This window comes from Pan paniscus, chromosome 13 (assembly GCF_029289425.2).
Source record: "Pan paniscus chromosome 13, NHGRI_mPanPan1-v2.0_pri, whole genome shotgun sequence".
Classification (NCBI taxonomy): Eukaryota; Metazoa; Chordata; class Mammalia; order Primates; family Hominidae; genus Pan; species Pan paniscus.
Genome location: NC_073262.2, coordinates 138,340,121 through 138,368,068, shown reverse-complemented (window position 1 = coordinate 138,368,068; position 27,948 = coordinate 138,340,121). Strand labels below are relative to the sequence as shown.

At 48.2% G+C, this 27,948-nt stretch overlaps 1 protein-coding gene across 16 annotated transcripts in view; it reads right to left on the bottom strand.

Annotated features, from left to right (window-relative positions):
* Positions 1–27,948, bottom strand: part of AGAP1 (ArfGAP with GTPase domain, ankyrin repeat and PH domain 1) — a 640,400-nt gene that overhangs the window by 393,833 nt on the left and 218,619 nt on the right. For 8 of the 16 annotated variants that reach the window (XM_034955412.3, XM_055109249.2, XM_055109250.2 and 5 more), the window contains exons 3-4: positions 20,746–20,833; positions 19,996–20,007 (exon numbers count right to left, since the gene is read on the bottom strand). In XM_034955412.3, coding sequence (XP_034811303.1) covers positions 19,996–20,007; positions 20,746–20,833 — 100 coding nt within the window. The remainder of the gene's footprint in view (positions 1–19,995; positions 20,008–20,745; positions 20,834–27,948) is intronic. The other 8 variants (XM_034955413.4, XM_034955414.4, XM_034955417.4 and 5 more) reach the window with 1 other exon arrangement.

The following is a 27,948-nucleotide window of genomic DNA, read 5'->3' as shown; positions in this document are numbered from 1 at the left end:
TTTCTTTGGAGAAGAATCTTCTCCTTCATACCCTGTTCCGTGCGTGGCCTCAGGCACCAGCCCACCAGGTTCAAATCCCTGCCGAGCCCTCCCTGGCTGAGTGACCTCCGGCAAGTAACTCAACTGCTCGATGCCTCAGTTTCCTCACCTGTGAAATGAGGGTAAACAGAGCCTTCCTTAATGAGTTAATGCATGAAAAGCTCTTAGAACCCTGCTTGGGATAGAGAGGAGCTCAGCGAACAGGGATCCTCACCATCCCTGCCCCACCTATCTCACCCCCAAGTGTTTTTAATCTCCCTCTGCTCTCCCTTCCCTACCTCTCACATTCATTGAAATCACCCACACTTCTTTGCTAGGTTTCTGCACAAGTTTCCTGCCTGCCCGTGCCCACTCCCGGCCTCGGTCCGTCCTTCCCCTAACATATACCACAGCCAGAGGGACCTCGCCGCCACACCGTCCCGACCCTGTGTCCTGAGCCCCACATGTGCTCCTCTGTGCCCTCCGGACGCTGAGTGCCCTACAGGGCCCCAGCTCCAGCCCTGCCCTCTGACGGCTGCCCCAGATACAAGGGTATGTGGAAGCCCTCCCTGCTTGATGAACCCTAAGGTTCAACTTTGATGAGGCTTCGTCTTGTCCAAGCACGCTGGCCCCAGGTCCCATTCCTCACTAGGTCACTAGACTGTGTCACCTCCAGAGCAAGAAGGGAGGAGTGGAGCCTGTCCCAGGGGCCCTGCAACGCCAGTGTCCCTCGCTGCCTACCTCTCTAGGAGTGGGAACTTGGGGAGCGTCACCACCCAGCTCTCCTGGAATGACCGTGACGCCTTGGCAGATGACCCTCCCTGTTGCATGTCAGGTGAGCACGCACAGGACGGATTTCACGTCCATCCTCTCCTTTGCTTCCTCTAACATGTTTTTGCAGAGTCATGTTCACAAGTGAAGCTTCCAGGTGGCTGAATCACAATATTCAAGTTACGAAAGGTTCCCTAGGAGGGCACTGAGCCTTCTCATTTCTGCTCTCCTGAAGTCTCTGGCTTTGTGATCTCAAGCAAAGGACTCCAGGCCCAACTTTCATTGCCTCTAAAAGGAGCAGTGATTCCTTCTCTCATCAGCAAGGTCTCTTCGAATCCTAAAGTCAGTTTACATTCCCCCCGGAGATACAGAGTATAATTAACAGTTCTTTTCAGCATCTTACAATTTCAAACACCAGATACTGGTAATTGATTTGCATGATTTTTTTTCGTATTACACTTAAATCAGAAAGCAAAAATTAAATACTGCTAAGTATTTGCCACGAACTCAAAGGTGAATAATAAGATAAAATTCAGCCAGGTGCTCCAGCAGCCAGGTTGTATGAAAGCAAGAATGTCTTTACTGGGGAGATTTTCAAAAGGTCCCGCAGGGCACTACTGATGGGAGCAGGTTCAGCTCAATGGGACCACTGGGCCTTGAGAAGTCTGGGCTGGCAGGTAGGTAACACTTTAAAAGTCATTTTCTACACTTGAACCACTTTAACCACAGAAGGAGAGCCTTAGGATGACAGCATGGTTGGCAACAAGCTGGTATTCTGCAGGCACCACCACTTGCACCATTTTAAATTCAACCTACCATTTCATCAGATCTCATCCCAGTCATTAGATTTTTTCATTGTTGTTGTGTTGTGTTTTGTTTTGTTTTTTGAGACACAGTCTCACTCTGTTGCCTAGGCTGGAGTGCGGTGGCACGGACATGACTCACTGCAGCCTCGACTGCCTAGGCTCAAAAGATCCTCCCACCTCAGCCTCCCTGAGTAGCTGGGACCACGGACATGTGCCGCCACACCTGGATAGATGAGATGGGGCCTCATTATGTTGCCCAGGCTGGTCTCGAACTCCTGGGCTCAAGCGGTCCACCTGCCTCAGCCTCCCAAAGGGAGATCTTTTTTCCACCAGAATTTTAGAGGATACCATCAAATTTTACATCCAGTTTCAAGCTGAATGTAGCTTTTGAAATGCCTATTTTGTCCCCATTTCCATGTATTTTCCTGCAGGTCTGTTTCGCCCACCGGTATCCTCCCAGCACCTGGTGCACAGCTTGGCCCATGGCCCATGTAACGGATCTGCCATGAGTGATGTGCAACCTTCTCTGCTGCCAGTTATGATGACGTAACATTAAATGACATCAGCATAACTTCATTTTCAAAAATGGTTTTCAGTCTCCCCAAACCTGATGTCCCTGTCAGACACGCATCTGGCCCAGGCACACCTGTGAACAGGTGCTAGGCGAGCTCCGTGGGCAGGGACCAGCGCCCACCCTGGAACCATAGCACCTCCCAACGGCGGGCACCCCCAGGGTGAGGAACCAGACAGATCGGCCGCAGCTGCCTGACCCTAAGGTGGAACCAGGTCGCTGGGCAGCTGTGACCGCATCTCAGTGAGAGGGGAAAACAGAGTCCCAGTCTCACTGAAATCTGTGCTTCCCCAGGACACAAGGATATCACGGGAGGTAAACAGCATCACGTGGAATCCTCAGCTTAGAGCAGAGGGAGGTGAGAACGGAACCCGCATCCCTTCTGGGTTTGGCTTTCTGCACTGAGTTTAAAGCAGAATGGAGTGCTCTCACCTCACCCGAGCTACTTGGGGATACAGCGGTCCCATCTTCTTGTCTGAACTCAACTTCAAGTGCAATGTGCAATGTATTAGGTTTCTGGTTCACCCCAAGGCAAGTGTTCAGGGTTCCCAGAACATGTGGAAACTGCGCTGGGTGCCTTAGTTTGCCCTTGAGCTTGTATTCGTAAGCGAGTCAAGGTCTTAATTTCTCCCTAAATCCCACACTGCAGAGAGAAAAGTATATGGAAGGTGGAACTGAGTTATTTCCACCAAGATGCTGAAGTGGATGCGTTCACCGTGAATGAACAGCACATCAGGAAGAAAAGGATACAGCTACACTCTTTTGTTTTTTAAATACCTTTTTCTAAGTCCTCATAGCCTTTCACGATTACTATTCTGAATCCTGTCTCACAATGTGAGAGCCAGTTTTAAATTTGGGGTGCTGGGGGAAGTAAAACAACTGGGTTCCTTCAAGTTTCTGCACTCACGCGAGGTGCAGCTACAGCGGAGCCTCTTGAACACAAGTGCAATCTACACAGAGACAAGTCGGAGAGGGAGATCATCTATGCTGTCACTTCTGCTTTAAGAAAAAAAAATAAAGAGAAAACTGAATTTTCCCATTCCAAAAAAAAGTGCCCTTTTGGGAGTCAACATTGCAACAGATGTTTGGCATTTCTGTCATTTTGGCTAATTGAACTGAAAGCTATCAACGTATCATTAACAGTCCTCCAAGCGACAGCTATGGCAACGACAGTGTGCCTTCCAACGCTGTTGTCTACAAAGCACTTGCTTTCCCACATCATCTCCGTTAGCCCGCAACCCCATCTTATGACGCAAACATCATTGGCAACACCCAAATCCACTCAGGAGGAAAAGGAGTTCAGACACAGAGCAAGAGCTCCACGGCCAGCACGCGGCAGGACCAAGACTCCAATCCAGACGTTCTGACTGCTTCTTACGCCTCCTCTCTTCCATGTGAACTTCTGCTGAGACAAGCCCTACAGAAACAAAGCCGGCAGCCTCCGTGTTTGCTGCGTTTTGCAGCATCCACAGGGCCAACATCAAACAGGCAGAGAGGCGGGACTATCTTATCCTTACTCCACTCACACTCGGGAAGGGTGGCCTCTGTCTTTAGCTCCAATAATCATCACTGTGCTTAGGAAACTAAAAAGACAGACACCTGTCTGTAACTTTCATTTTTTACTGTTGATTTTTATCTTTTTAAAGGGTTTTTAATTTTTACTATTCTTTTTTTTTTTCATGCCTGAGCTAAGGATGAAAATGACTCTTGACTTCAAAGCTCCATGTGTAGAGCCCACTGTTTCCCTTTGCCATCAGAGAGGGGAGGGACCTCATGGCAGTGTCTGATCAAGATGCAGTGGGGCCACCCCGGTTCTTTCAGCAGATGCAAGCTGGCCACGCCTCGTCAACCGCCCAGCGCTGTGGGGTTCAGACTGGAAGGGAGAAAGACAGGAGGAGCATGGCTGGCAGGTCCTGGGTCCCTTTCGGCCACACGTTTGGGATTCTCTTCCAGGAAAAACATTTTCAAAATTCATCTACAATATTCCTTGTTACTGAGTGCCATGATGACATCGGGAGAAAATCTGCAAACTGTATTATTCCCTAATTATTTTTAACAAGTGGGATGAGATGGATACCTTGAAAAGGACAATCAGCCCTCGTTTTTCCCTAGGAGAATGTTTAAAATTTCAATCGTGAATGCGCCAGAAATTTGTAAAAAATAAGTTTGGCTCATTTAACTTTGATAAAAATACTGAAGTCAGTCACTAATGTTGGGGTTTTGGAAAAGTTTTGTATTGTGACATTTAAAAGGAATTTTGGACCACATATTATTTACACACTGGGGAAAAGGTTTTATTGGTAACATCTTTGTTTACAAAATTTAGCCAAATCAGATTTCACTTCCTCTCCCAAGTTTTTTTTTTAATTTACATCGTAAAATACAAAGTAACTACTACACAAAGGTACCAGCAGTGAGTGAGGACCCCGCATGTGGCGATTGCTGACCATTTCCATGGGTGAAACACTCCGGGGTTCTGACCCGCAGTGAAGTGAGCACTTAACACGATTTCCTTGGGCAGGCCACGGTCTCTCATGGTTTCATTTAACCGAGATCTAAGTAAGGTACAAAAGGAACACAGAACAAGAAAAAAGCCAAACTCCAGGTTAAGATGGCAGATTAGAACTTCACTATAACTGAATTTCCTTTCCTCCTTTCCTAATAAAACAAGGGGGAAACATTAAAGCCAGAAGGAAGGAACTTCACCATCCAACAGGAAAAGGGGCACGGCTTTACATAATAAACCTCAAAAAACGCAGGCTCTAGGGAACAAAAAGGAAGATTTGAGCTGGGCGGAGGCTCCTCATCTCTCCTACAACCTGAGCCAACAACACCCCATCACTTCACCCCGAAGTGCGCAGGGAAGAAACAGAAGGGGCAGCTGTGGCCTCATCTTTTTCGTCTCCTGACTGAGGAATGGAAATAAGAAAGCCTTGGAAGTGAATGGCCGGCAAAGGCTCTCCGGAGGCAAAGAAGATGCCCGTGTTGCCTGGTGAGCGGGAGAAGTGACCCACGCAGGGGGGCACCTCAAGGGGAACAATGATATGTTCCTCCCACCCCGCAGGATGGGTGAAGGGAACCTGGAAGAGGACGTGGTAAATTCCCAGGAAGAGCAGAGCCCTGGTCCCTAATGAAGGGCAGACTCTTTCAACGGGAGGCAGCTCCCTCCAACTAGACGGATGGCAGAGCATGGATGCTCAGTAAATCCTGGGATCTCCAGAACAGCATCCAGTCTCAGGTCCCACAGCGTGGGCAGTGAGACTCGAAAGATGCCCCCAACACCCCTGGGGCTGGCTGGGGGAGGTGGCTGAGGTCCGGCAAATGGGAGTGTGGGTAGAATGGTCTGGCCCATCTCGTCCAGGACACTCAGGATGAGAGCATCTCCTCTCCCTCACCTTCTCCCACCACAGGAAGCAGGGCGGTCACGGGCTCCCAACAGCCTAGATTTGACTCCGAATGAGGGAGAAGTCTTCCCAGTGGTCAGCATCGGTCTCAGGGAAAGACAATGTCTGGGAAGAGAGGTCCAAGCCAAGAAAGCTGAAGAGCAGGGCTGGGGACATTATGCAAAGGCTCCCCAGCAGGGAAAACGGGAAGGCGGGAGAGGCTTGGGGAGAGGAAGGAGGGAAGGGAACAGAAGAGAAACAAAGCAACAATGGAGAAGAAAACAAAGCTCAAAAAGCAGAAGGAAGTCCCTTACAACCGCTTCCCACTCCAGTGTGACTTAAGAAAGAACAGCCATTCCAGGAGACGAGAACCTCCAGTATGAGAATTTGAAACAATATGAGATAAAATGGAAACGTCCAGATCTGAGGATCAAAACGGCATTTGGGGAACTGATGAATAAAATTAGAAAAAGTAAGGAGCAGAAGAGACAAGGCTGAAAGCTGAGTTTCTGACACAGAGGAATGGCTTGAAACAGACACAGTCAATGAGATTAAAAAGACAGAGGTAAAGTATTTAAGAGAGAAGTTCATTGACAGACGGACCTAAACAAAAGGATAAATGGTATCTCTGACAACACATCCACAACAAAAGAACTCAAAGACTATTCGAAGATAAAAGACAAAGGAATGTTCCTGAGACGCAGAAAGATCTGAATCCGCAGATCAAAAGTGCACGCGATACACCAGGAAAATGTGACACAGATTCACAACTTTCAAGATGAGAAAACCAAGGTCTGGAGAAAAACAGCACACAGGTTTTTGTGCTGGAGAAAAACAGCACAAAAGATGAGGCCACAGCTGCCCCTTCCATTTCTTCCCTGCGCACTTTGGGGTGAAGTGATGGGGTGTTGTTGGCTCAGGTTGTAGGAGAGATAAGGAGCCTCCGCCCAGCTCAAATCTTCCTTTTTGTTCCTTAGAGCCTGTGTTTTTTGAGGTTTATTATGTAAACCTCACACATAGGCTGTGTGACCCTGAATAGCTTTTGTGGCCTCTGGTGCCTCTGTTTCCCTAGGTATAAATGAGCTAATCCATGTCGGCTGTCAGCTTCTTGAAACGTCACAAGTGGCTCATAAAAATTAACAATGACTGCTACATTACGATGATGACTATACCATTTCCAAATGGAAACTCACACATGGAGAGCTCTGAAACGCTAATTCAATGAACAGAAGAAGCAAAACTGCAACAACCAGAACATGAGAGATGCCTGTCTTCTGTTCAATTCCCACAGGAAAGCCAGGCCTCTTCCTAATACGCAGCCATAATTCCATGCTTTCTGGAAGATCCAGGATACGTCTTTTCCCTTACATCAAAATAGCCTATAAAATAGCACGTCTTGGACAAGTGCTTCTCAAATGGCTCTAGGAAAAAGATTCTATAAATCTCTAGTAAAGGAGTCCATGTTTATCCAAGTGTGTGGCATGTTCCTAAAGTCAGACCAGAGCTTCCAGGTAAGCAAGTGATAAAATAACAAAGGGGAATGCATCTGCTGTATACTCAGCCAATGATACAATCTGGTTCCCATTAGTGTGAGCTCCTTTTCCGCAACTACACCACAAGGGCCTGTTCCTGTTTCTCCACTACCACCCTACACAGGTCAAGAACATCTTGGTCATCTCAACCACCACCAAACAAACAGCCATCCCCATTACATGTCAGACACAGCCTTGATGCCAGGAATAGGGTGAACAAGACAAGGTCTCTGTCCTGATAGAGTTTTTTGTCCAGAATAGCAGCAGAAGGAAACTGACTCATGTAAGACAAGGAGAGCCGGGCTAGGGGCTGGGGGTTCGGGGTAAGCTGCAGGCAGGCTCAGCATGCACCTCTCGGAGAAAACGGTTGGGGGCTGCTTTTCAATCACCACTCTGAAGAAAAAAATAGTCACATAATAATGGGCCCCACCCAATACAACCTAATACATAACCAAATAAGTAAACTATTGATTGAAAATCTTCCGATACCCACCAAAACAGTGGTGCTTGAATATTTCAGCATCTCCCACTGTCTCTCAAATAGCCTGCATGGTCAACTAAACATATTTAGTAATACACATTTGGTTCTTTGGAGGAAAATGATTTTTAATATTTTATACATTTATTTTAAGCATAAAAAAGGTAAATGGCACGGTAGCTCACACCTGTAATACCAGCACTTTGGGAGGCCAAGTCAAGAAGATCGCTTGAGCCCAGGAGTTCAAGGTATAGTGGGCTATGATGGCACCACTGCACTCCAGCCCAGGTGACAGAGTGAGACCTTGTCTCGGTTTTTTTTTTTTTTTTAAAAAAGGTAAACAAAAGAGCATTGCAAAACTGGAGAAAGTGCCTAACTCCTCATCTGGGGTATTTAAATAATGCTTTCTCACCAAGTAACAGCACCATGACCTGAGACGGATGCACAATGGCACAAGTGTTAGAATCCAGAGAGGGCGGGAAGCAAGTGGGACAGCAGAGTGCCAAGCGGGGGACCCTTGGCAGTTACTCGGCTGCCGACACGGGCACACAGGTTCCTTGTCCCTCAGACCCTATTTCTCTACACTAGTGCTTCCTATGTGAACATAACTTTAGATTAAATAATAATCGGCTTTACATGAACTCTCTTTTTCAATATGCAATTCAGGAAGTGAGTATGTAAAAGTACGGGCTTATGAGCTGTTTGTCCACATATAATTCTCTGAATGTAAATAAGGTACTTATTTCAAGAAACTAAGAAAGGGTGGTTGCTATTCCATGAGCCTGCATGGAGAAACCAAGAAATCCTACGTGATTTGACTATTCTATGCCTTTTTTCCATACTGTAGGGTAGGGGGCTGGCGAACTGCCTGTGTAAAAGGCCAGAAAGTAAACATTTTAGGCCTTGCATGTTGTATCCTTCTTTATGTTTACAACCCTTTAAAGAAACTAAAAACCTCTGTTCTCAGGCAGTAGCAACACAGAAGAGGTGACAGGTCGCTGCTGTAGTCTCATCTTTGGTATTTCTTTTGTTGACAGATGCACTTTACTCTTCTAACTGCCAGACTCCTTTTTCTCTGGGGACTCTGGAAAACGCATCTGTAATTCTTACAATCCTGTGGTGACACTGTAATGGCTTTAATGGAAGGAGGCCAGCAGGTTGTCTCCAGGCCTCTGTCCCCATCCTAGCTTGGATTTTGGTCCCCAGGAATAACCAAGTGGACCAACGCCCTGAGCTGGAAAGCACCAAGACCCGGTCCAGCCTCTCATCCACAGGTGGCAGAGGTGAGACCGCCGTGAGACCGCCCTACAGCATCCTCCTGGGGGAGGGGGTCACTGGCTCTCAGGCTGAGCTGACCCTGCAAGGCCCAGTGGTTCTTCCAGGAACCTCCTGCCTCTGGAACATCTTGGAATGAGCTGCATCTGCCACTGAGGCACTGCCAGGCTCCCTGGGGCTCCCAGCCGAGATGCTGCCCAAGTTGAAGTGGCTGCCAGGTCACATGGTTCTAGATAGTCCAAACACACCTGGGAACCAGTTTTTCTTAGGCCCAATAAGTGGATGCGGCTCCTCAAGGGGCACACGCCCTAGTTAGCGCAGGGGGCTTCATGGTGATGGGTTCCAGCAGCTCATCCCATTAGTCAATGTCAAGGTCCAGAGGTGGCCTGGGGATTCCCCTATCTGTCCTCTTAGGTCCCCCTCCAAAGCCAGTGCTCCTGCTAATAGCCTGGCTGGAGCCCTGGAGCCCAGCCACTCTGACTCTTATCATGCCTCTGCCTGGCCAACCCCACTTCTCCTCTCTCCGTCCCTGGGACATGGAAGACCCACACAGCAGCTGGCCTGGTCCCCTGCCAGATGGTGTGGTCACATCACGCCTGGGTTTTGACCATTCCTCCACAACCCCTGCTCTTGTCCAGGCTCCAAACCTCCCTTCTTCATCCAACCTAAATCTACTCCCTTCTTCTTAAGTGTCTAGAGGGCGATGCTGCAGGCTGGCTTCCCCTCCTCCCCGCCCTGCTCTTGCTCCACCAGGCACGCTTTCATTTCAATGTATTTGGCCTTCAAAGAGCAAGTGCTGATTTTTTCCTTCTTGCTTATGGTGGTGTTAATTTTTTAAAAAAATATACAACATTAAGAAATGGGGCTCAGAAAATAAATGCTGGCGACATGGGCTGCCCTCATACAACAAGAACAGACCACCACCAGCTTTCGGACCCAGGGCAGGCACCAGCAGCTCTCACACTAGCACTCCTCCTGCACACAGACCCTGCCTCAGAATCCTCCTGAACACTGTGCGTTCCAGAAGCCAACAAGCATGGATAAAGGACTACACTGTGAGTTGAATCAGGTTTCCATTTCTGGTCTGGGTCAATCATTAATGAATTTGTTAGTTTAAGCCATTGGAATCATATGAAACTGTCATCTTTTGCAGATTATTGGCAGCTGTATATAGCCTAATTTACATTGATTTAAGAGCACGCACACACACACACACACACACACACACACACACACACACACACACACACACACACACACAGTCTGGCCCAGTCCTTTTCAGATCTCACAGCCGGCCAGTAGCGCATGAAATGGAGCGGGGAGCTTGGGGGCACTTTCACTACATCTCAGATTCTCCTGATGTAATTCTTTCTGGCACTCGACCTAATTTGCCGTTGGGAGTTTCTTTCAACTTCTACTTCCCTTGTCTCCATCGTCCTGGCCCTTGGAGTTTGCCATGGGCAGAGAAGTGGCACTTAGTGTCCAGGCCCCCACTGGGCAGGCACGATCTTACAAGGACGCAGCATTTTCTTTGGGGAGCTGCGAGAGTCAATCCCAGCTCTAATCGGTGCTGAGTGGAACGTGTGCTCTGCACATTCAATTTCATTCCCGGCCTTCTCTGAAGTGTCAATCTCTCCATTCTGACCCACAGCCAGGCCCCCAAACTAGACATGCTGCACCCCCACCCTGTCTTTTCTCTGCACTTCGTCTTTTTCAGTATGCTACCTTCCAGAGGAAACCATTGAACCCTGATTGCTGGACTGCTACGCCTAAGAAAGGCTATATTATGATCAATATGGGTACCACCTCCTGAGAAACTGATCGCTCCCCTTTCCTGACACCGATAAAACAGGTTGGGGGAGAAGCGGAGAGGAGGAGTGGTGGTGAGCTAATGCGGTTGATGATGTTGGAGGAAGGATGTAAAAACATTGTTTTGTGAGCTGACATTTTTAAGATCCAAACAATGTATAACATTCCAAAGACTAAGCTTTCAGCATTGGAGATTAAGAAGCAAAAACTTGCCTGAAAATGTCAGAGGTCCACAGCCCAAGTGAGACTGTAAAAGTCACAAGGAGACATTTACCAGAGGTAGCTTTAGGGTGAATTCAAACATACCCCAGGTGCTTCTCCTTTAGCACCCAAGTTCAAACCGTGCAAGCTGGGTGTAACGTGATCTGTGAATTAGGAAAGAGAACTGCATTGCACAACACCCCCTCCCCCCAGCCCCACCCTGGCTAAAATGTTTAAAAGGGACAAACCCTGAAGACACAGGGTTGGGACTTGCCTCCCGGCCTTTTCTGGAGTCCACCTTCTGCCCAGCCCCAGTCTATCATACTGCTGCTCAAGCCACTCAGCTCAATTAGGCTGACCTCATCTCCCCACCCGAAGGGACAGAACAATCAAAACATCCCCTCCAACCTGTGATACTGATTGTTTTAGGGAAAAGCACCTGACTCAAATGAGGCCACATGGAACTGACTTAGAGTCTTTTGCCGTAGCTATTGACAAAAATCCTCACCTTTCCCTCCTCACCACATCTGAGCACTAAGGACCATGAAACCACCATGAAGGGCTTGCTACCAAGTGGGGAGACCTTGCTGGGCATGATGCCCACCCAACACAGGCAAGAAATGGGGGAGAGGGTTCCTCAAGAACTTCAGTGCATCAGGAGATTAGGGTCTTTCTAAAACTAAATCCATCCCCTTGGCAGCTCCAGAGATGCAAGTTAAGAAGTTAATAATTCACCACTGGCCCACCCACTCCCTGCCTTTCTGTTTTAGCTAACCTAAGTTGGTCAACTATCTCATGCAACCAAAAGTGCACAGACTAACACAGTGAGCATGGCCCCGGGGCTTCCAGACCAGAGCAGGTGGTTCCTGGCCAGGGGCACAGTGGTCTGCTATAATCTGGTTTCCCGGACCTGGAGCTGGGCTTCCAAAGAGATGGCGTGATCAAGGCCAAAGACATGGGCAGACGGGAGGAGCAGTGAACACAGGTGAAAGTGTGTGATGGTGGTTCCATTGGGATAGATTCAATGGCTCTGTTAATCCGCAATAAACAGGTAAATGCACCCACAGCCTCAGAACACCTTTGGGGTAAAATTTCTCTAGGAAAAATGATTTGTAATTACATACGTGAAACTTTCTAGGCTCTAGTCTCCTTTTTCCTCTTAAAGAACAGTTTTGTTAAAACATCTGATGCCGTGAGGTTTCTTAGGAAAGCAACAGTTGTGTCAACAGCATGTGCTGTGCTGTTGCTGGGCTCTGTGAGTGAAGGGACACACATGAGCCTCTGTGCGCTGCCCTCAGGAGACAGTGACTCCCCACAGAAGCCAGCGGGCTTGTCCTCTTTAGGGCGCTCCCAGACCGGGTGTAAGTCCCAGTCCTGCATCACAGTTACTTATTCAGAAAGGTCTTTTCTCTGGAACACAGGCTCCAATGCAGGCCCAGTATGGCTTTCGGTAAGCCCTGGATTTCTTGTCAAATTAATTATAACAATATGGGACAATACATTCTGAGTTCCATACAGCCAACTCAAAAACACACTTTGTCCTGCCAATTTCATCAATGCCAAAAACATGACTATCTCCTTATTCTGATTTTACAGCTTTTTTTCTTGCTCAAAATGAAACAGAACATGCTTCCCTTTTATTATTTTTTTGAACATCTAATAATAACGTTAGCATCCTTTACCTATTTTTAGACAATATCACCTGATCCTCACTGATGGCTTCCATGCCAGGGGTCAAGTTAGGGACTGTCACACACAGAGGAAGACAAGAACAAAGGGGAATGGTATTTCCATGGTGAGTGATCAGGTTAATTCCGAAAATCATCAGTGAAGATGGCTGAACTGACTTCTGCTTTATCTATTAAACCAACATAGCAGCAGGCTCATCATCTCAACGTTTACAGATAATCCTCATTAAACAATTATCATGTGTTTATAATCACTTGGTTGCAACTAACGGTCAAATTGAGGCTGAAAAATCTAAATGGCTAGATTTCACGACTAGTCAAATGTTACTGGAGTATTACAGGTTTTTTTTTTTTTTTTTTTTTTTTTCCACTGGAACATTAAACAGCACCCAAGAACAGCTTTAGAAATAAACTCTAACATCTGGGATGCAGTGGTAGCTGACAACCTTTTTTTTTAAGTTATTTGACTTGGAAAGGGTTTTTGGAGCTGACAGCTTAAACACACTTCATGTGTCCCAGAAAATAAGACTGGGTGTTTACCACATGTTTTGTTTCTAAGAAACTAAGTAAACATTCGTTAAAACATATTTAAGATACACATGCTCCTGAGAACACATTTACTACCCCGATGACAGGAAACAATTCTAGGCAGTCCTGAAGGAGGGTGGCAAGGCTAACCCCGGGAACAAAGACTTGCAGGTGGCTGCACAGCCAGCTGGCCCTGGAGGCCAGAAGCCAGTGGCCAGCAGAACTCTCATCCAGCACACAGCGTCAGCAGCTTGGAACAAGCAACAGAAACCAAACACACAGTGGAAAACCCCAGAACCCTTCAGCCTCAGTGCAGCACAGCCTGACCCCCGACATGCTGGAAACGAGACGTCCTTTCTCCAGGAGGTGAAGCGGCTCATTCCTTCCTACAGAACCTCCAAGCCTTTAGCAAACTCTGATGTGAACCAAATAAACCAAACAGACAAGCGAAAGGCTTCTCTTGGAGAGATGTAAGAAATGAGGTGGGTCTGGTGTACTTTCCTGCTTCCCAGGCACAAAGCAAAAGTATGTTTGAGAATTTCCTATGACTTATGCTCAAAAACTCGACTTTCCTGAGTTAGGGAACTGTCGAGCTTAATCTCACCCACTGTTTCTCACTGGTCCTTACCTGGTAGTTATAATTACTCTTAGCACCTGGTATTTTCTCTTAAAGCTATTCCTCATGAGCACTGGATGTTCAGGTTTCTTCAGTCTCCCTTATCTGTTTTGGACTCTTCTTTACATAGGGAACTCCCCCTCCCCCCACCACCGCAGGTACCTTTTCCATCTGGGAGGGCACTGACTTCCCCTGCCCTACGCTGGCAGGCTCCTGAGTGAAAGAGCTGCCTTGAGCTCCTTGACCATACTCTTCCAGCTACCTCAGCTATCATATTCTATCGGGAAAATGAACGAGAGAGGCTAATCTCCCAGTGACCAGTGTGTTCCGTCTTTGGGACAGAGCATGGGGGCAGCTGCTGCCTATGTGTGGCCCGAGCTGGGAAGATGGGAGAGCCTGGACATGGGGCTGGAGGGTCGCCCTTCTGGGAGGGAGGCAGGGCCGGCACAGCCTTTACCAGCCATCCCCATTACCAGGCTCCCGGCCAGGAGCTCGCTGGCTGTTGGCCTAGGCACATTCAGGGCTGCCTCAGCCTTGGAGCTAGCTTTCTGCCTAAAATTTTGAGTTGGTTAAGAATCAGTCAGAAACTCCAGATTCCATCACTGAAGGAAGGAGCCCCTGCTGAATGAAGCTCATGAAGACCCGGGAATGCCAGGGCCAACGCTCCCACATCATGCCTGGCTAAGGCCCTTCCCTGCAAATCCCTCTGTGTGGCGGCAGCAGGCTACGACACCACTGACCCTCGCAGGCAGCCGCTGGGCCTCAGTGGCAGGCAGGCCCCGGCCCTCCTTTTGCCACTTTCACACCTAGATGTGGGTTTCTTCCAGATCCGGGATAAAGGCGGCTCTCAGATGGCCCACCTTCCTCTCGGTACTTTCATTTTGCAGCTTGGAGTTGGTCTATGAACATCCTTAAGTCTCTCTCGACCAACCAACCAACCAACCAACCAACCATAAAAGCTCCCACTCAATCCATATACAGTTTAGTCTCATCTTGGGAAGCTTGTGGGGCCACCTTTCTGCCCTCCTCAGGTGTGCCACGATCTCAGCGTGGTGCTGGCTTTCAGCTTTTCTGGTCCTCAGGTCCTTCTGGCACACAAGCTACCCTGCACAGCTCAGGAGGGCCCATGGCCCAGGGTGCCTGGGATGCCATGGGTGACACAGAGAGAGTTGTCCTGGGGAACGGTTCTCAGAGCAATGACTCAGTTCTGCAACCTGAAAAGATCTCAGGAGGACGCCACACTCTCCCCACCTGCAGGGGGTGAAGTGTCTTGGGCAGGTCCACATTTCCTATCTAATGTCCACATAATACTGGACATCCTAGCTTTGTTTCCTTTGACTTTTTCTCCTTTGAAAGGAGAGTTAAAAGCTGAGTGGCATCATGTGGGGTCTGTGTTGGGGGACGCTGAATATTAAGCACATAAACACACCACGAGGGAAGTCACATTACACACCCAAAATGTCACACGATTCTAATCAGAAGCCATTAATAGGGCTCAATTGGCAAATAACTAATTTTCATCTCATTCTCTTTATAGGAAGTGAACGGCAGCTGTGAAATTGTCCTCAGAGGTGTGAAGGTCACTGCCAGCCGATGAGTCCTTGTGAGGTTCTAGAACACCAGCAGAGCTTGCAAAAGCATCACTGGCAGAACCATGACCACCACCAAGTGATGGGGCCAACTCCAACAGTTCTAAGTGCAGCGACCGTCTAAGCTTCTCTAACCTGCCAACCAGGACAGCTTTGGATGCGGCCCAACACTAATTCGTAAACTTCCTTAACACATGAGTTTTTAGTGTGTGTATAATTTTTTTTTTTTAGCTCATTTGCTATTGTTAGTGTTAGTGTATTTTATGTGTGGCCCAAGACAATTCTTCCTCTTCCAATGTAGCCCAGCAAAGCCAAAAGATTGGACACCCCTGGAGAACATCACAGGTATATAACACACGCACTGCTGTGGGTTGAACTGTATCCCCTAGAAGATACGTTCAAGCCCTAACCCCTGGGACCTATGGTGTGACCTCACCTGGATAGAGGGTCTTTGCAGATGGGATCAAGTAAAGATGATGTCATGCTGGAGGAGGATGGGCCCTAAATCCAATGGCTGGTGTCCTTATAAGAAAAACTTTGGACAGTCACAGATAGCCAGGAAAACGCTGTGACGACAGAGGCAGAGACTGGAGTTAGGAGTCTATGAGCCAAGAAACAGCATGGATTGCTGACAGCCACCAGAAGCTCTCCCCTCAAGACAGGAAGGCCCTCACCACCTTAACCCTCCCAGCCATCTACATAACCCAGCCATCTATGTATCCCAGCCACAGGTCACGATTAGGATAAAGTATATTCACGCACTAACTAAATCAGAACAACTGTGCACAGACATGCAACAGACTCAACCTCAAAGTCTGCAGAAGGACCAACCCCGTCAACACCTTGATTTCCGACTTGTGAGAATACATTTCTGTTTTAAGCCAGTTTGTGGTACTTTGTTACCACAGCCCTAGGACTGAGGTACACATACATATATTACACACCCAGATGTGCACACACACGTGTGAGCACGCACACCCAATTAAGGAATCTGTCTATACAAGAGGTTTACTCTTTGATGGCTTTCATGAAATCACAAGCTCTCTATGGAGTAACCCACTTTTGCACTGTTAATTCACTAATTGCAAAACAGTATTTACATCCTTCCCTCATTTGAACTGCATCTTTAAAATCATCTAAATCTGTGAGTTGGCTCTCTTCACTGTAACAATAAAATATCAACCAAAATGCATCACACAATTAAGACAGCAGATGTTACCCTCTGGGATGGAGCTAAAATGCATCTGATGTATCTGCTGAAAAGTAGGCCTGGATCTGGAGACGGCTCTGCACCAGAAATGTTTCCACCACGAGAGAGCTCTCCCCTGAAGACAGGAAGGCCCTCACCACCTCACCCCTCCCAGCAATCTACATATCCCAGCCATGGGTCAGGATTAGAATATAAAGGATACGCACACACTAATTAAATCAGAACCGCACAGACACAGAACAGATTCAACCTCTAAGCTGCAGAAGAAACCAACCCCGTCAACACCTTGATTTCAGACTTCTGAGAACTATGAGAATACATTTCTGTTTTAAGCCACACTGTGTGTGGTAGTTCGTTACTACAGTGCTAGGACTGAAGTACACATAGATATATTACACACCTAGGTGTACACACACACACACACACACACATACACATAATATTAAGGAATCTGTCAATCCAAGAGGTTTACTCTTTGACTGATTTCATGGAATCACAAGTTCCCTACGGTGTTACCCACTTTTGTGTTGTTAATTCACTAATTGAAAAACAGAATATTTATATCCTTCCCTCATTTGAACTGCATCTTTAAAATTATCTAAGTCTTGGCTGGACGTGGTGGCTCATGCCTGTAATCCCAGCACTTTGGGAGGCCCAGGCAGGTGGATCACTTAAGGTCAGGAGTTCAAGACCAGTCTGGCCAACATGGTGAAACCCCGCCTCTACCAAAAATACAAAAATTATCCGGGCGCGGTGGGGGTTGCCTGTAATCCCAGCTACTCAGGAGGCTGAGGCAGGAGGATCACTTGAATCCTGGAGGCAGAGGTTGGAGTGAGCTGAGATCACGCCACTGCACTCCAGTCTGGGTGACAGAGTAAGACTCCATCTCAAAATAAATAAATAAATAAAATAAAATAATCTACATCTTGTGAGTTGGCTCTCTTCACTACAAGAATAAAATATCAACCAAAAATGCATCATACAACGAAAAGACAGCAGATATTACCCTCTGGGATGGAGCTAAAATGCATCTGATGTATCTGAGGAAAAGCAGGCTTGGATCTGGAGACGGCTCCGCACCAGAAATGTTTCTACCACGAGAGAGCTCTCCCCTGAAGACAGCAAGGCCCTCACCCTCACCCCTCCCAGCAATCTACATATCCCAGCCACGGGTCAGGATTATGACATAAAGGATACTCACGCACTAATTAAATCAGAAGAACAGGGTACAGACATTAAGAAGCGCAGGGAGAATCCAAGGAACTATCTGGACAGGCAGATACACAGCAAAATGCCTTTCATTCAAAGTAGCTGCCCAGTTGATCGCTCTAGCAGTTGTAAGAGGAAAGGGGGTCTGATGAGAAGGCAGCAACACCAAGACATGGGAAAGTCACAGAGCTCACTCAAAATCCAATCCCTCAACCGGGCGCCAACCACTCCCAACACTGTGGGAGTGCCCTCACCTTTGTGTGGGTAAGTAACCACAGGTGAGGCTGGGCCATCATCAGCTTTGTCAGCCTCCAGCACTCCCCGAGGACAACACATCCCTTTGATAGTCTCCACACACCCAGGTGACAACACAGTAAATTATATCCCAAACACACAACACTCTATACCTAAAGCTTCTCAATTAAGCAAAGCATGGGTAATTGATCAACACTAACTCACTGGACAAAAATTGAAATCACTTTCCAGGTACAGGCTCCCTGAGCATGAGAAGGAATTTCAGGATGGCAAGACCGTGGTATGAAAGAAACACGGCTTCTCATTTGTTTTCTTTCCCAAACAACAAGTATGGCTCCCTTCATTAGAAGTGACATTACAACAAGTTATGGCTCCCTCCTGCCACTGTCATGAGGCACACAGTCACATGAACAGGAAGTAGAAGTCCATTCCCTGGTCTCGTTAAGAGGGGCAAAGACAGTGGCCACCTGCTTGGTTCTACACGGGAAAGGTGGCTCAGCCATGAGAAGCATGAATTCAGCAGGACTAAGAGGCTTCCAGGCACAAGGAGCCACGTATTCATAATTCTTTCAGCACCCAGGGGCCCTAGACACACACCCACTGGGGTGCACCTGGGTGTCTGCTGCTGTCAGCTCCTCACACTCCCACAGAACAATCCCTGGGACCTCGAGTCAAAAGGTGAGAGGCCACATGCCCAGGGAGGGCTGCTGCAGGGCATGAGAAAAGGTCAGGGATCATGATCTTTCCCCTGACCCAGGAAGCCTTGGGCATGGGGCCCCATGGAGGGGATGAGCTACTTCCACTTTGCAGATGAAGAAAGGAATGTACTCACCCACGCTCCTACTCTTAAAAATAATGTATTTTTAAAAACCATACACAATACTATGAAATTTCAGTGCAGTAAAATGCATTACTTGAAAAATCAAAGAAGCAGGGCTGTTAGTGATCAGTTTAGGTCACCCCACAATCCTTCCTTTTGATGTATAAACGTTCAAGAGAAATGCTTTGGTGTGAGTCAACATGTAAGGGTCAATTATGCACTGCAAAAGACATCCCAGCTGGGCCCAAATACAATGGAACACACTGTGAATGCCCAAAGGGAAAACAGCGAAAAGCCACAAAAATGACCAAATAGCCATATAGCAGAAAGGCCACCATGAGTGAGTCGTGGTCCTTGTTCTTACTCCAGAGACCCAGGGCCTCCAGCGCTGCCCCACCAGACACCTGAACCCCAGGGCCAGAGACTGCCAGAGCAACAGCAACAAAACCAGGCCCGACTCATGTAACTTCCTGTGGTCCCAGGTTGAAATCCACAGAGTTGCAGGGCCCTGAAAGTAGATTTACTTAGAAAAGGTGGTCATTTCATTTGCAGGTGAGTTAACCTCTGTATAACCTCTACAATAGCTAGCCCTTGAAAATAAGTGGAAAACCCAAATGAAAATCTCTAAAAGATTCTCTAAAAGGTGTCACCAGCTGGCCGTGGCTAAAATTCATATTCCAACACAAAGGAGCAAATAAAAGCCATCAAAACCCAGGGACAGAGCCCTGGCAAAATGTGGCCTTTGCTCGTTTCTCCAAATCATGCCATTTTCTGGCATCTGAATGCATTTCTCAGTGAACAGGCAAGCTTTCTCCTACTGACCCCTACATACAAGCCTTCATTATCACCTCTAATCTTCCTAAATCATCATTTCAGTATGGAAGGTCTCTTCCTGATGCATGAGGTGTTCATGACATGACTACACAATTCTGCAAAACGGTGGCAGAGCCTCAAGCCACTTTTATACTTCTCCGAACGGTTCCACAGTATTCAGGACAAGAGTTAAAGGCTAGGACAGGTGTTACAGGGAACAGGTGAAGCTGCTTGGGACTACTGCTAAAAAGACAAGTAAGGGACAAAACAGGGTGGAATGTTCAACTGCAGAAAAAGATAAAATGAAACAAAATAGGATGGTACACAGAACAAGGAGGGAAGGGAACGCTACAGTACAAAGTGGTGCCTTTCCTCTCTCTCCAAAACAAGACAAGCGCTGCCATGAAGAAAATGAATAGTTACCTGCATCCATATCTGCAAAGAATGGAACAGCCAGTAAGAAAAAGAAGGAACCAGAAATTCAGTGTCTCAGAGTTGGATTTAACAAAGTTACACGGAGAGAAAATTTCATTTAGAAAACTGCTTTGTCAACTACACCCCTTCGTTAGGGGACACGGGAGCTAAATGCTTCCTACCATTATCATAATTTTATTTAAGGCAAAAAATAAAATATGGACATGTTAACTGAAGAAGCAAATGCCTAATGGCAAAAAAAAAAAATCTTACTCTCATGCAAAATGATTATTAAATGTTTATAATATAAGGGGGGAAACATACTCAAACATATGGTGGTGGTAATCTGAACGTCTTATCCAGAAAGGCTCTTATCTATGACTAAGTAACATTACATACAAATTATGTATAAATTCAATATCCAGATCACAGAAATGTCCAGTCAATATTTAAAGGAGTAACAATGGATAAAAAGGACACTGGATTAAAAAGGACATTTGAAAGGACAGAACAATTAGATAAGAAATAAATTCAATGGTATTTCATGGTTCTACTGTACTATTCCAAATATCAAAGTGAATATAATGGGTTTGCTAAAAATACTACAGAAGAAACCACATACTTAAGGGTTTTTACCGCTTGGTATGTTTTATTGCTTTCTTGACCTGTGATACATCAAAGTCATGATTTATAATATGCTAAGGAAAAATTTTAAAAAACTACATTCTTAAGTTTGCACCTGCCTGCCCAACAGCATACCTTCCGGAGACTCCTCCTGGACGTATGTGCCCGTCAGGTACCGGTGCACCAGGGCAGACTTGCCGCTGGCCAAGTTACCCACAATTCCCTGAAACAGAAACGGACAACCGTTAAGCATCATCAAATCACTCTATTTGGCATTTTGCAAATACTAAGAGGCTAAAATAGACAGGAGGCCTAAACACAAACATAACCAAGCACTGGCTGGATGGCCAAAAACAAGCTCATTCAATACTTCCATTGGAGTAAAAGGGAGTCCAACACTCTTAATTAACATCTCACGTTCTCATCAGCCTCAACAGCTGCAACGGCATCAGCAATGCTGGTATAAACACTGGTTTGGCATTCTTCCAGAAAACAAGCGCATTGTTTACGTCAGGGCTGTGTTCCTTGAGTTAGCCCGCCAGCATCTACTGTGCACCCTCCAGAGACTGGGAAAAGCAGCAGGTGAGGTGGCACCCGAGGGCAGAGGTGAGTGACGTGGAGAGAGTGGCGAGGACCCACGCATGGTAGCATCTCTAGGGGATGAGTCTAGGGTAGACTTGGGGGCAGGACAACAGGAGCAGAAAAGGGCAGTGTGGGGAGACCTGGGGGTGGAGGAGCAAGGCAGGGGCCGGCCACACAGGCGAGGAGGGCACACACCTGCCTCCCAGACACAGGACCCACCAAGGCATCTCCGAGAAAAAGGGGACAGTGCCAGGGCTGCTGGGAGAGACGGCAAAGGTGCTCATTTGTGCTGGATTAGAAGGCGACCCTCAGGAGTGAGGGTGACATGAGGGCCTCTGTCCTAGCAGTAACCTGGCGGCAAGGCTGACTTTCCAGGGGCTTCTTCACAGGAAGCCTCCCTGTTGACACAGGAGACACACCTGGCCTCCCAGCCTCCAAGTGGCCGATCCTACAGGGAGCCTCCCTTTCCCTGTGCTTGGGAGCTGGATACCCGCCATGCCGCCTTCTCTGGGAAGCTGCTCATCAAAAATCTCCTGCATTTTAACCTTTTCCTCCCCCACTAGAACATCGCTAGTGATCAAATTTAAGCATGATCTAATCGATTCCTTAAAAAGCCCAAAACATCACAAGGGACCCATCCCCGGGCACAGGTGCTCATTAAGGCCACCTGCCATTCCCTGAGCTGGGACTCGCCCCGCTTGCTCTCGGTTCCACTTGCTGACCTCCCTCCTGCCTCCACTCAAATTATCTGAAGCTCTGGCCCTGTTGCTACCAGGAAACTGCCCACTAGGTCACCCGCAACTTCCATTTCAAAGCCACTAGCCTGTCTCGCTCTGACCTGGCCCCATCACCAGCAGCTGCTGCTAAGACACTCTCTTCCAACTCTCACACTGGCTTCCGCCTCTACCTCCCTCCCAGACCTGTGGGTTCTTCCTCCATCTGCAGGGACATACTGGGACTCGCCAGGGCTCCATCCTCACATCTCCAGCTGATCCTCCACTCTAATGTCCCAACATGCTCCTGTCCACATCCAACCTTCTCTCAATGAGCTGCGATTCCATTTAACAGGAGACACCCTGCAGACTCTGGAATCATAACTCACTGATAGAAGGTTGGATGTGGGGGGGGGGGGAAAGCTGCCTATTCCCAAATCGCATCCCCTGGCCGCCGTCCACCCCAGCTCCAGGCGCCCCTACTTAGCTCCCACCAGGACTTTATATACATCCGTACGCCACCTATGCGGTATTCACGCCTCGACGGGTCCACACCTCGCCTCTCTCTCCCAGTCTCCTCATCAGCTTCTGAGGCCACATCACACCCAGCCTCTCAAACCAGAAAGCTGGAGGCCATCCCCGACTCCCAGTGGCTGGAAGTCAGGGAGTCCGCTCCCTCCTGGGCACCTTGCTGCCACCTCAGTGTGGACTCTCCAGTGTGCACGGATCAAGGAAGCAGCCTCTAGGGCCTCTCTCTGCCTGCAAGCACCTGCTTTTCAACCCAAGAACACCAGAGAGGTTCCTAGAAACAAAGTGACCATGAGAAAGTGGCACTCCTTCATTTCATAAGCCGTGGGAGACTCCTGCTGCCTGGAGGCCAAACTCCAAACATTTTAGGAACAAACTGTCTCCTTCCAAATCCTCGCACACAACTTTGCTGGCAGCCAACAGGCCCAGCAGGTCCATGAACTTGCCACAAGAACACTTCACTGCTCCTGTCACCTGAGCACCCCTCCCCTTTCACCTGAGGAGGGCTTCACTTTCTCTTGGGAAGGCTTCCCTGCTTTCCCCTCACCCCCAGACAACCTTGACAGTGGCTGGTGAGGCCCTGGGCTCCACCTCCCACTACACTTAGGACCCCGAGGGCCAAGATCTCTGTCTCTGGATACGTGCCAAGACACCAGCTCCGAATCTGTACACTTGTCATAGTCCCTGGCTCCAACAAAGTCCTGGTAAACACAAGATGGGTCGATGGATAGATGGATGACAAGGAAGAAGGATGGGAGGGAGGAGAGATGGAAATAAAGGGGAGAGGAGGAGAGACAGGAGGGAGGAAGGAACATTGGTTAAGTAGATGATGAAGCCAATAGCTATTAAGAACAAACACAGGGCTGGGCACGGTGGCTCACGCCTGTAATCCCGGCACTTTGGGGGGCCGAAGCGGGCAGATCATGAAGTCAGGAGATCGAGACCATCCTGGCTAACACGGTAAAATCCCATCTCTACTAAAACTACAAAAAAATAACAAGGCGTGGTGGCACACGCCTGTAGTCCCAGCTACTCAGGAGGCTAAGGCAGGAGAATCGCCTGAACCCAGGAGGCGGAGGTTGCAGTGAGCCGAGATACACCACTGCACTCCAGCCTGGGTGACAGAGCGAGACTGTCTCAAAACAAAACAAAAACAACAACAAAAAAGAAAACAAACAAACATATAAGAGAACAAATTTGGCATGACAGTGTGGAAAAAAGGTTCTCAGTGATTTACAGGCCACCGTGGTCTGCTGTCTGAGTGATGGTTCATGGATCCAAATGTTCTCTGTCACCCAGTCCTGGCCGCTCCCACTCTCTACTCATCAGCCAGAGTGGCCTTTCTAAAACCTATGCTCGGTCCTGTCCTCTTACACCCCAGTTGCAACCCTCCCGCCTCTCATCTGCCCGCTCCCTGCTTGGCCTTCTAGTCAATCAGCTACCAAGCCCCATCCTAACAGGCCTTGCTGTCTCCAGGCAACTAAAGCTTTCCATATCAATCATTCCCTGAAACCTACTCTTACTATCAGTTCAGATGTCACCTCCTCTGAGAAGCCTTCAACTATATGGTAGGAGTGTTTGTGCTTCCCCCTCCTACCCCCACACTCCCAGCCAAACTCATATGTTGAAACCTAACCCCTGGCTGGGCATGGTGGCTCACGCCTGTAATCCCAGCACTTTGGGAGGCCGAGGCAGGTGGATCACCTGAGGTCAGGAGTTCAAGACCAGACTGGCCAACATGGTGAAACCCTGTCTCAACTAAAAAAATATAAAAATTAGCCAGCCGTGGTGGTGCATGCCTGTAATCCCAGCTACTCAGGAGGCTAAGGCAGGAGAATCACTTGAACCCGGGAGGCAGAGGTTGCAGTGAGCTGAGATTGCACCACCGCACTCCAGCCTGGGCGACAGAGCGAGACTCTGTCTCAAAAAATAAAAACAAAATAATAAATAAATTTTTTAAAAAAGAAACCTAATCCCCAAGGTGATTGTATTATGAGGTGTGGCAGTTGTGGGAGCAGATTAGCGCCCTTATAGAAGAGGCCTGAGAAAGACCTCTCGTGTCTTCCTCCACGTGAGGACACAGCAAGAAGACGCCACCTACGAACCAGCAAGCAGGTCCTCAGGCATCAAATCTGCAGGTGCCTTGATCTTGGACTTCCTGGCCTCCAGAACTGTGAGCTATACATTTCTGTTGTTTATCAGCTGCTCAGTGTATGATATTTTGTTACAGGAGCCAGAAGAGACGAAGACACCTTCCTGATGCCACAGCCTCAACTGGGTGCCTTTCCTCAAAGCTCCCTTAGGTCTCTGCCCCAAGGATATCTCACAAGGGAACACATTATTTTGGAAACATCAGTGTGTTGATCTGGCTTCCTCCAATACTGACAATTCCTCAAGGACAGGCACCGTGTCTCATTTGCCTTGTTCTCTGAATCCCTGCGTAATGCAGAGCCCAAGGCAGACGCTCAAGAGCACGGGCTGAGTAAAAGAACGGATGAGTACATGCATGACTGCACTGCTGGTGAGTGAATGAGATGCTTATTACTAAGGCTCAGAGCCAGGCTCAAGCCAGGCTGTGTGGACAGATTCTAAATAAAGCTGCTTCCCCTCCTAATCCGACGTACATCTTTTTTTACCCTGGGCCTCTATAATCGGAGAATTTCTACCTACTAATTATTCTTTTGCTCAAGGGCACCCGCTTCATGTCAGCTTCATGCTGGGAAAATCCAAAACAGTATGCCACAGAATTAAATTTTTAATTAAGATCAGTTTCTCTTTCTCGAGGAAGAAAATGCTCCAAAACCAAATATCCTTTGGTCTGTGCCTTCTCTGCATAGCAACGTTCCTGCCTTCTTCCGCCTAACAAGATGGGCAAAGATTAAGCTCTCCCCTAAGTTCTCCCTTAGGGCAATCAATCTTGGAGTGGAGTGGGAAGGGGTTTGGTTTGGCTGGAACAGCCATCTCACAGACCACCTCAGTCACACACGATGGCATCATTTTAATTTGAAACGCTGGTGGAAATTAACAGTTGATGGTGAAAGGAAAATAAAATAAGGGGTCAAAATGCCGTTTCAAGTGTGTCACGCCACCCGTGAAGCTGTCGGAGCGACTGCTGGAAGTAAACCAAGACGGAGGAAATCAATCCAGAGCGAGCCAAAGAGCTACATGAGGAGGAATGAGGTGTCTTGAAAATCAGAGAACTACGTACTTAAGGCAGGAAGAGGTTGCCACCGTCAACCTCTGTGCAGGGGTCATGGTCTGTGCAGGGACATGAAGTGCGTTGGAACCCATACTCGGCCCTTCACATCACAAGGCCAAAGGGAATGCAATGTCTTTCTAAACTGATTTCTCCAGAGCCCCACACTAACCCTGAGGTTTGCTGAAAAGGAAATCAAGGCTTTTAGTAAAAATTCCAGTTGGAGTTCAATGAAAACACACAAATAGGATGTGAGGAGCTGGGGACTGAGGTCCCCTACACAGGCAAGATGTCCAGAGCCTATGTGCCTTCCCCTCTGACAGAAGCATCAAGCTTTTGCTGTTGGGCACACATCTGCAGCCAGCAGCGGTTGGCTCCTGTGCGGCACCAAAAGCAACTGGTCATGGACGATCTGACCACAGCACAACTTCAGAAAACATCAGGCCGGGCGCAGTGGCTCAGGCCTGTCATCCCAGCACTTTGGGAGGCCAAGGCAGGCGGATGACGAGGTCAGGAGTTTGAGCATAGCCTGGCCAACATGGTAAAATCTTGTCTACTAAAAATAAAAAATTAGCCAGATGTGGTGGTGGGTGCCTGTCATCCCAGCTACTCGGGAGGCTGAGGCATGAGAATCACTTGAACCCAGGAGGCAGGTTGCAGTGAGCCGAGATGGCGCCACTGCACTCCAGCCTGGGTGACAGAGACCCCGTAACAAAAAAAAAAGAAAGAAAGAAAATAAAACATAAGGCATGGTACTACCACTCTTGAGAAGAAAGCGAACATTGAATTTTTTTTCTCTGACAGATTTCAAAAGATTTATTGCAAAATGTTACATAAAGGGCCTATTGGAGGCTTGCCATGACATCATGTCACTGCTGCGTTTGTGAAGCAGGGGTTGGGTTCCTGAGACGCTGACCTAAAGTGCCACCTGTCCTGGGGGGGGCTGCGCTAGGAGGGAAACAATTGCAGCCCTATAGGCACTTGGAGGCTGCCTAGGGAACAAAGCAGCGCTTTCTTCAGACCCTGAGCACTCCTCAGCACACAAGGGATCTGCTGGGGGTGCCGATGAGGACCAGTGCCCGCTGATGCCACAACAGGAAGGCACTTGGGCTAGAGCAGAGCTGGTGGGCCTGCCAGGATCTCGTCCATCCACACTCAGGCCAGGGACAGGACCGTTCTGAGAACTGTAGAACCAACAGCATCGAAGCCCACGGTGTCAGCAAATTGAAGCAAGCCTTAAGACAGTCCGTTTCAGAATGAGGAGCCCATGCTGCCTCAAACGCAACTGTCTCCTACAGCTCTGGGCAGATATTCCAGAAAATCATATGCTTTCAAAATACCGGCAGAGCACAAGTTTTTGGTGGTAAGCATCCTCGATTATGGGCTGGTATGATCATGTGGGCCCTCTCTGAACCTGTAACACCTTGAACTGCCAAGTCAGGTGGTTCGATACTTGACGATCAGTTAGTCTGTAATGCTGGCAGTAGGGTGGCCACTGGCCCTGTGTGGCTATTTCAATTTAAATGAACTAGAATCAAACTTAAAATGCAGCTCCTTGATGGCACTGACTGGCCACGTTTCAATCACTCAACAGCCACGTGGCGCCAGCCGTGACGGCACTGGGCAGTGCAGACGCAGGAGGTTTTTACCGTCGAGAAAGTTCTGTCAGGCAGTGCGGTGGTGGAAGCACCAGCTCCAGGCTCACACCTCAGCTCCCCCACTTACTCACTGTGGCTCCTTGGGCAGGTTCTTCATGTCTCTGAGCCTCAGTTTCCTCATCTGTGAAATGGGGATAACCGTACCTACCCCTCCCCATGGGGCACTTGTCAGGATTAAGTAATTTTGTAAAGTACTCAGAACACGACCCGCACAGAGCCAGCGCTGTATCCACACCATCACCGCCAGTAAACCACTGTGACTACTGTTCCGTGCCCATCACAGCACCCGAGTGGCAGCGGCTGTCTTAACAGGAAGTAACTGAAACTGCGGGATTGTTCTGAAAATCTCCTGGTAACAACATTGCCAAGCCTGTGCCATTCATTCAACACACATTTCCTGGACGGCTTCAATAGGCTTAAGACATCCTGCCAGTGCCGCGGTGACAAAGCACACAAAAGACAGAAAGAGGCGGCTCTTTCCAGGCCAGTCTTGCGGAACCCCAGGCTTCTGAGACAGCACTAGGACTGAGAGACGCTTTGTCTCCCACGGGCAAGTGCTGCAGAGACAGCCCAGAGACCTTCAGGGAGGAATGGGGTGGGGGGCAGACACCGGGAAGGAGACGGGCCCAGCTGATGACACCCCGCGGTTGCAGTGGGGATG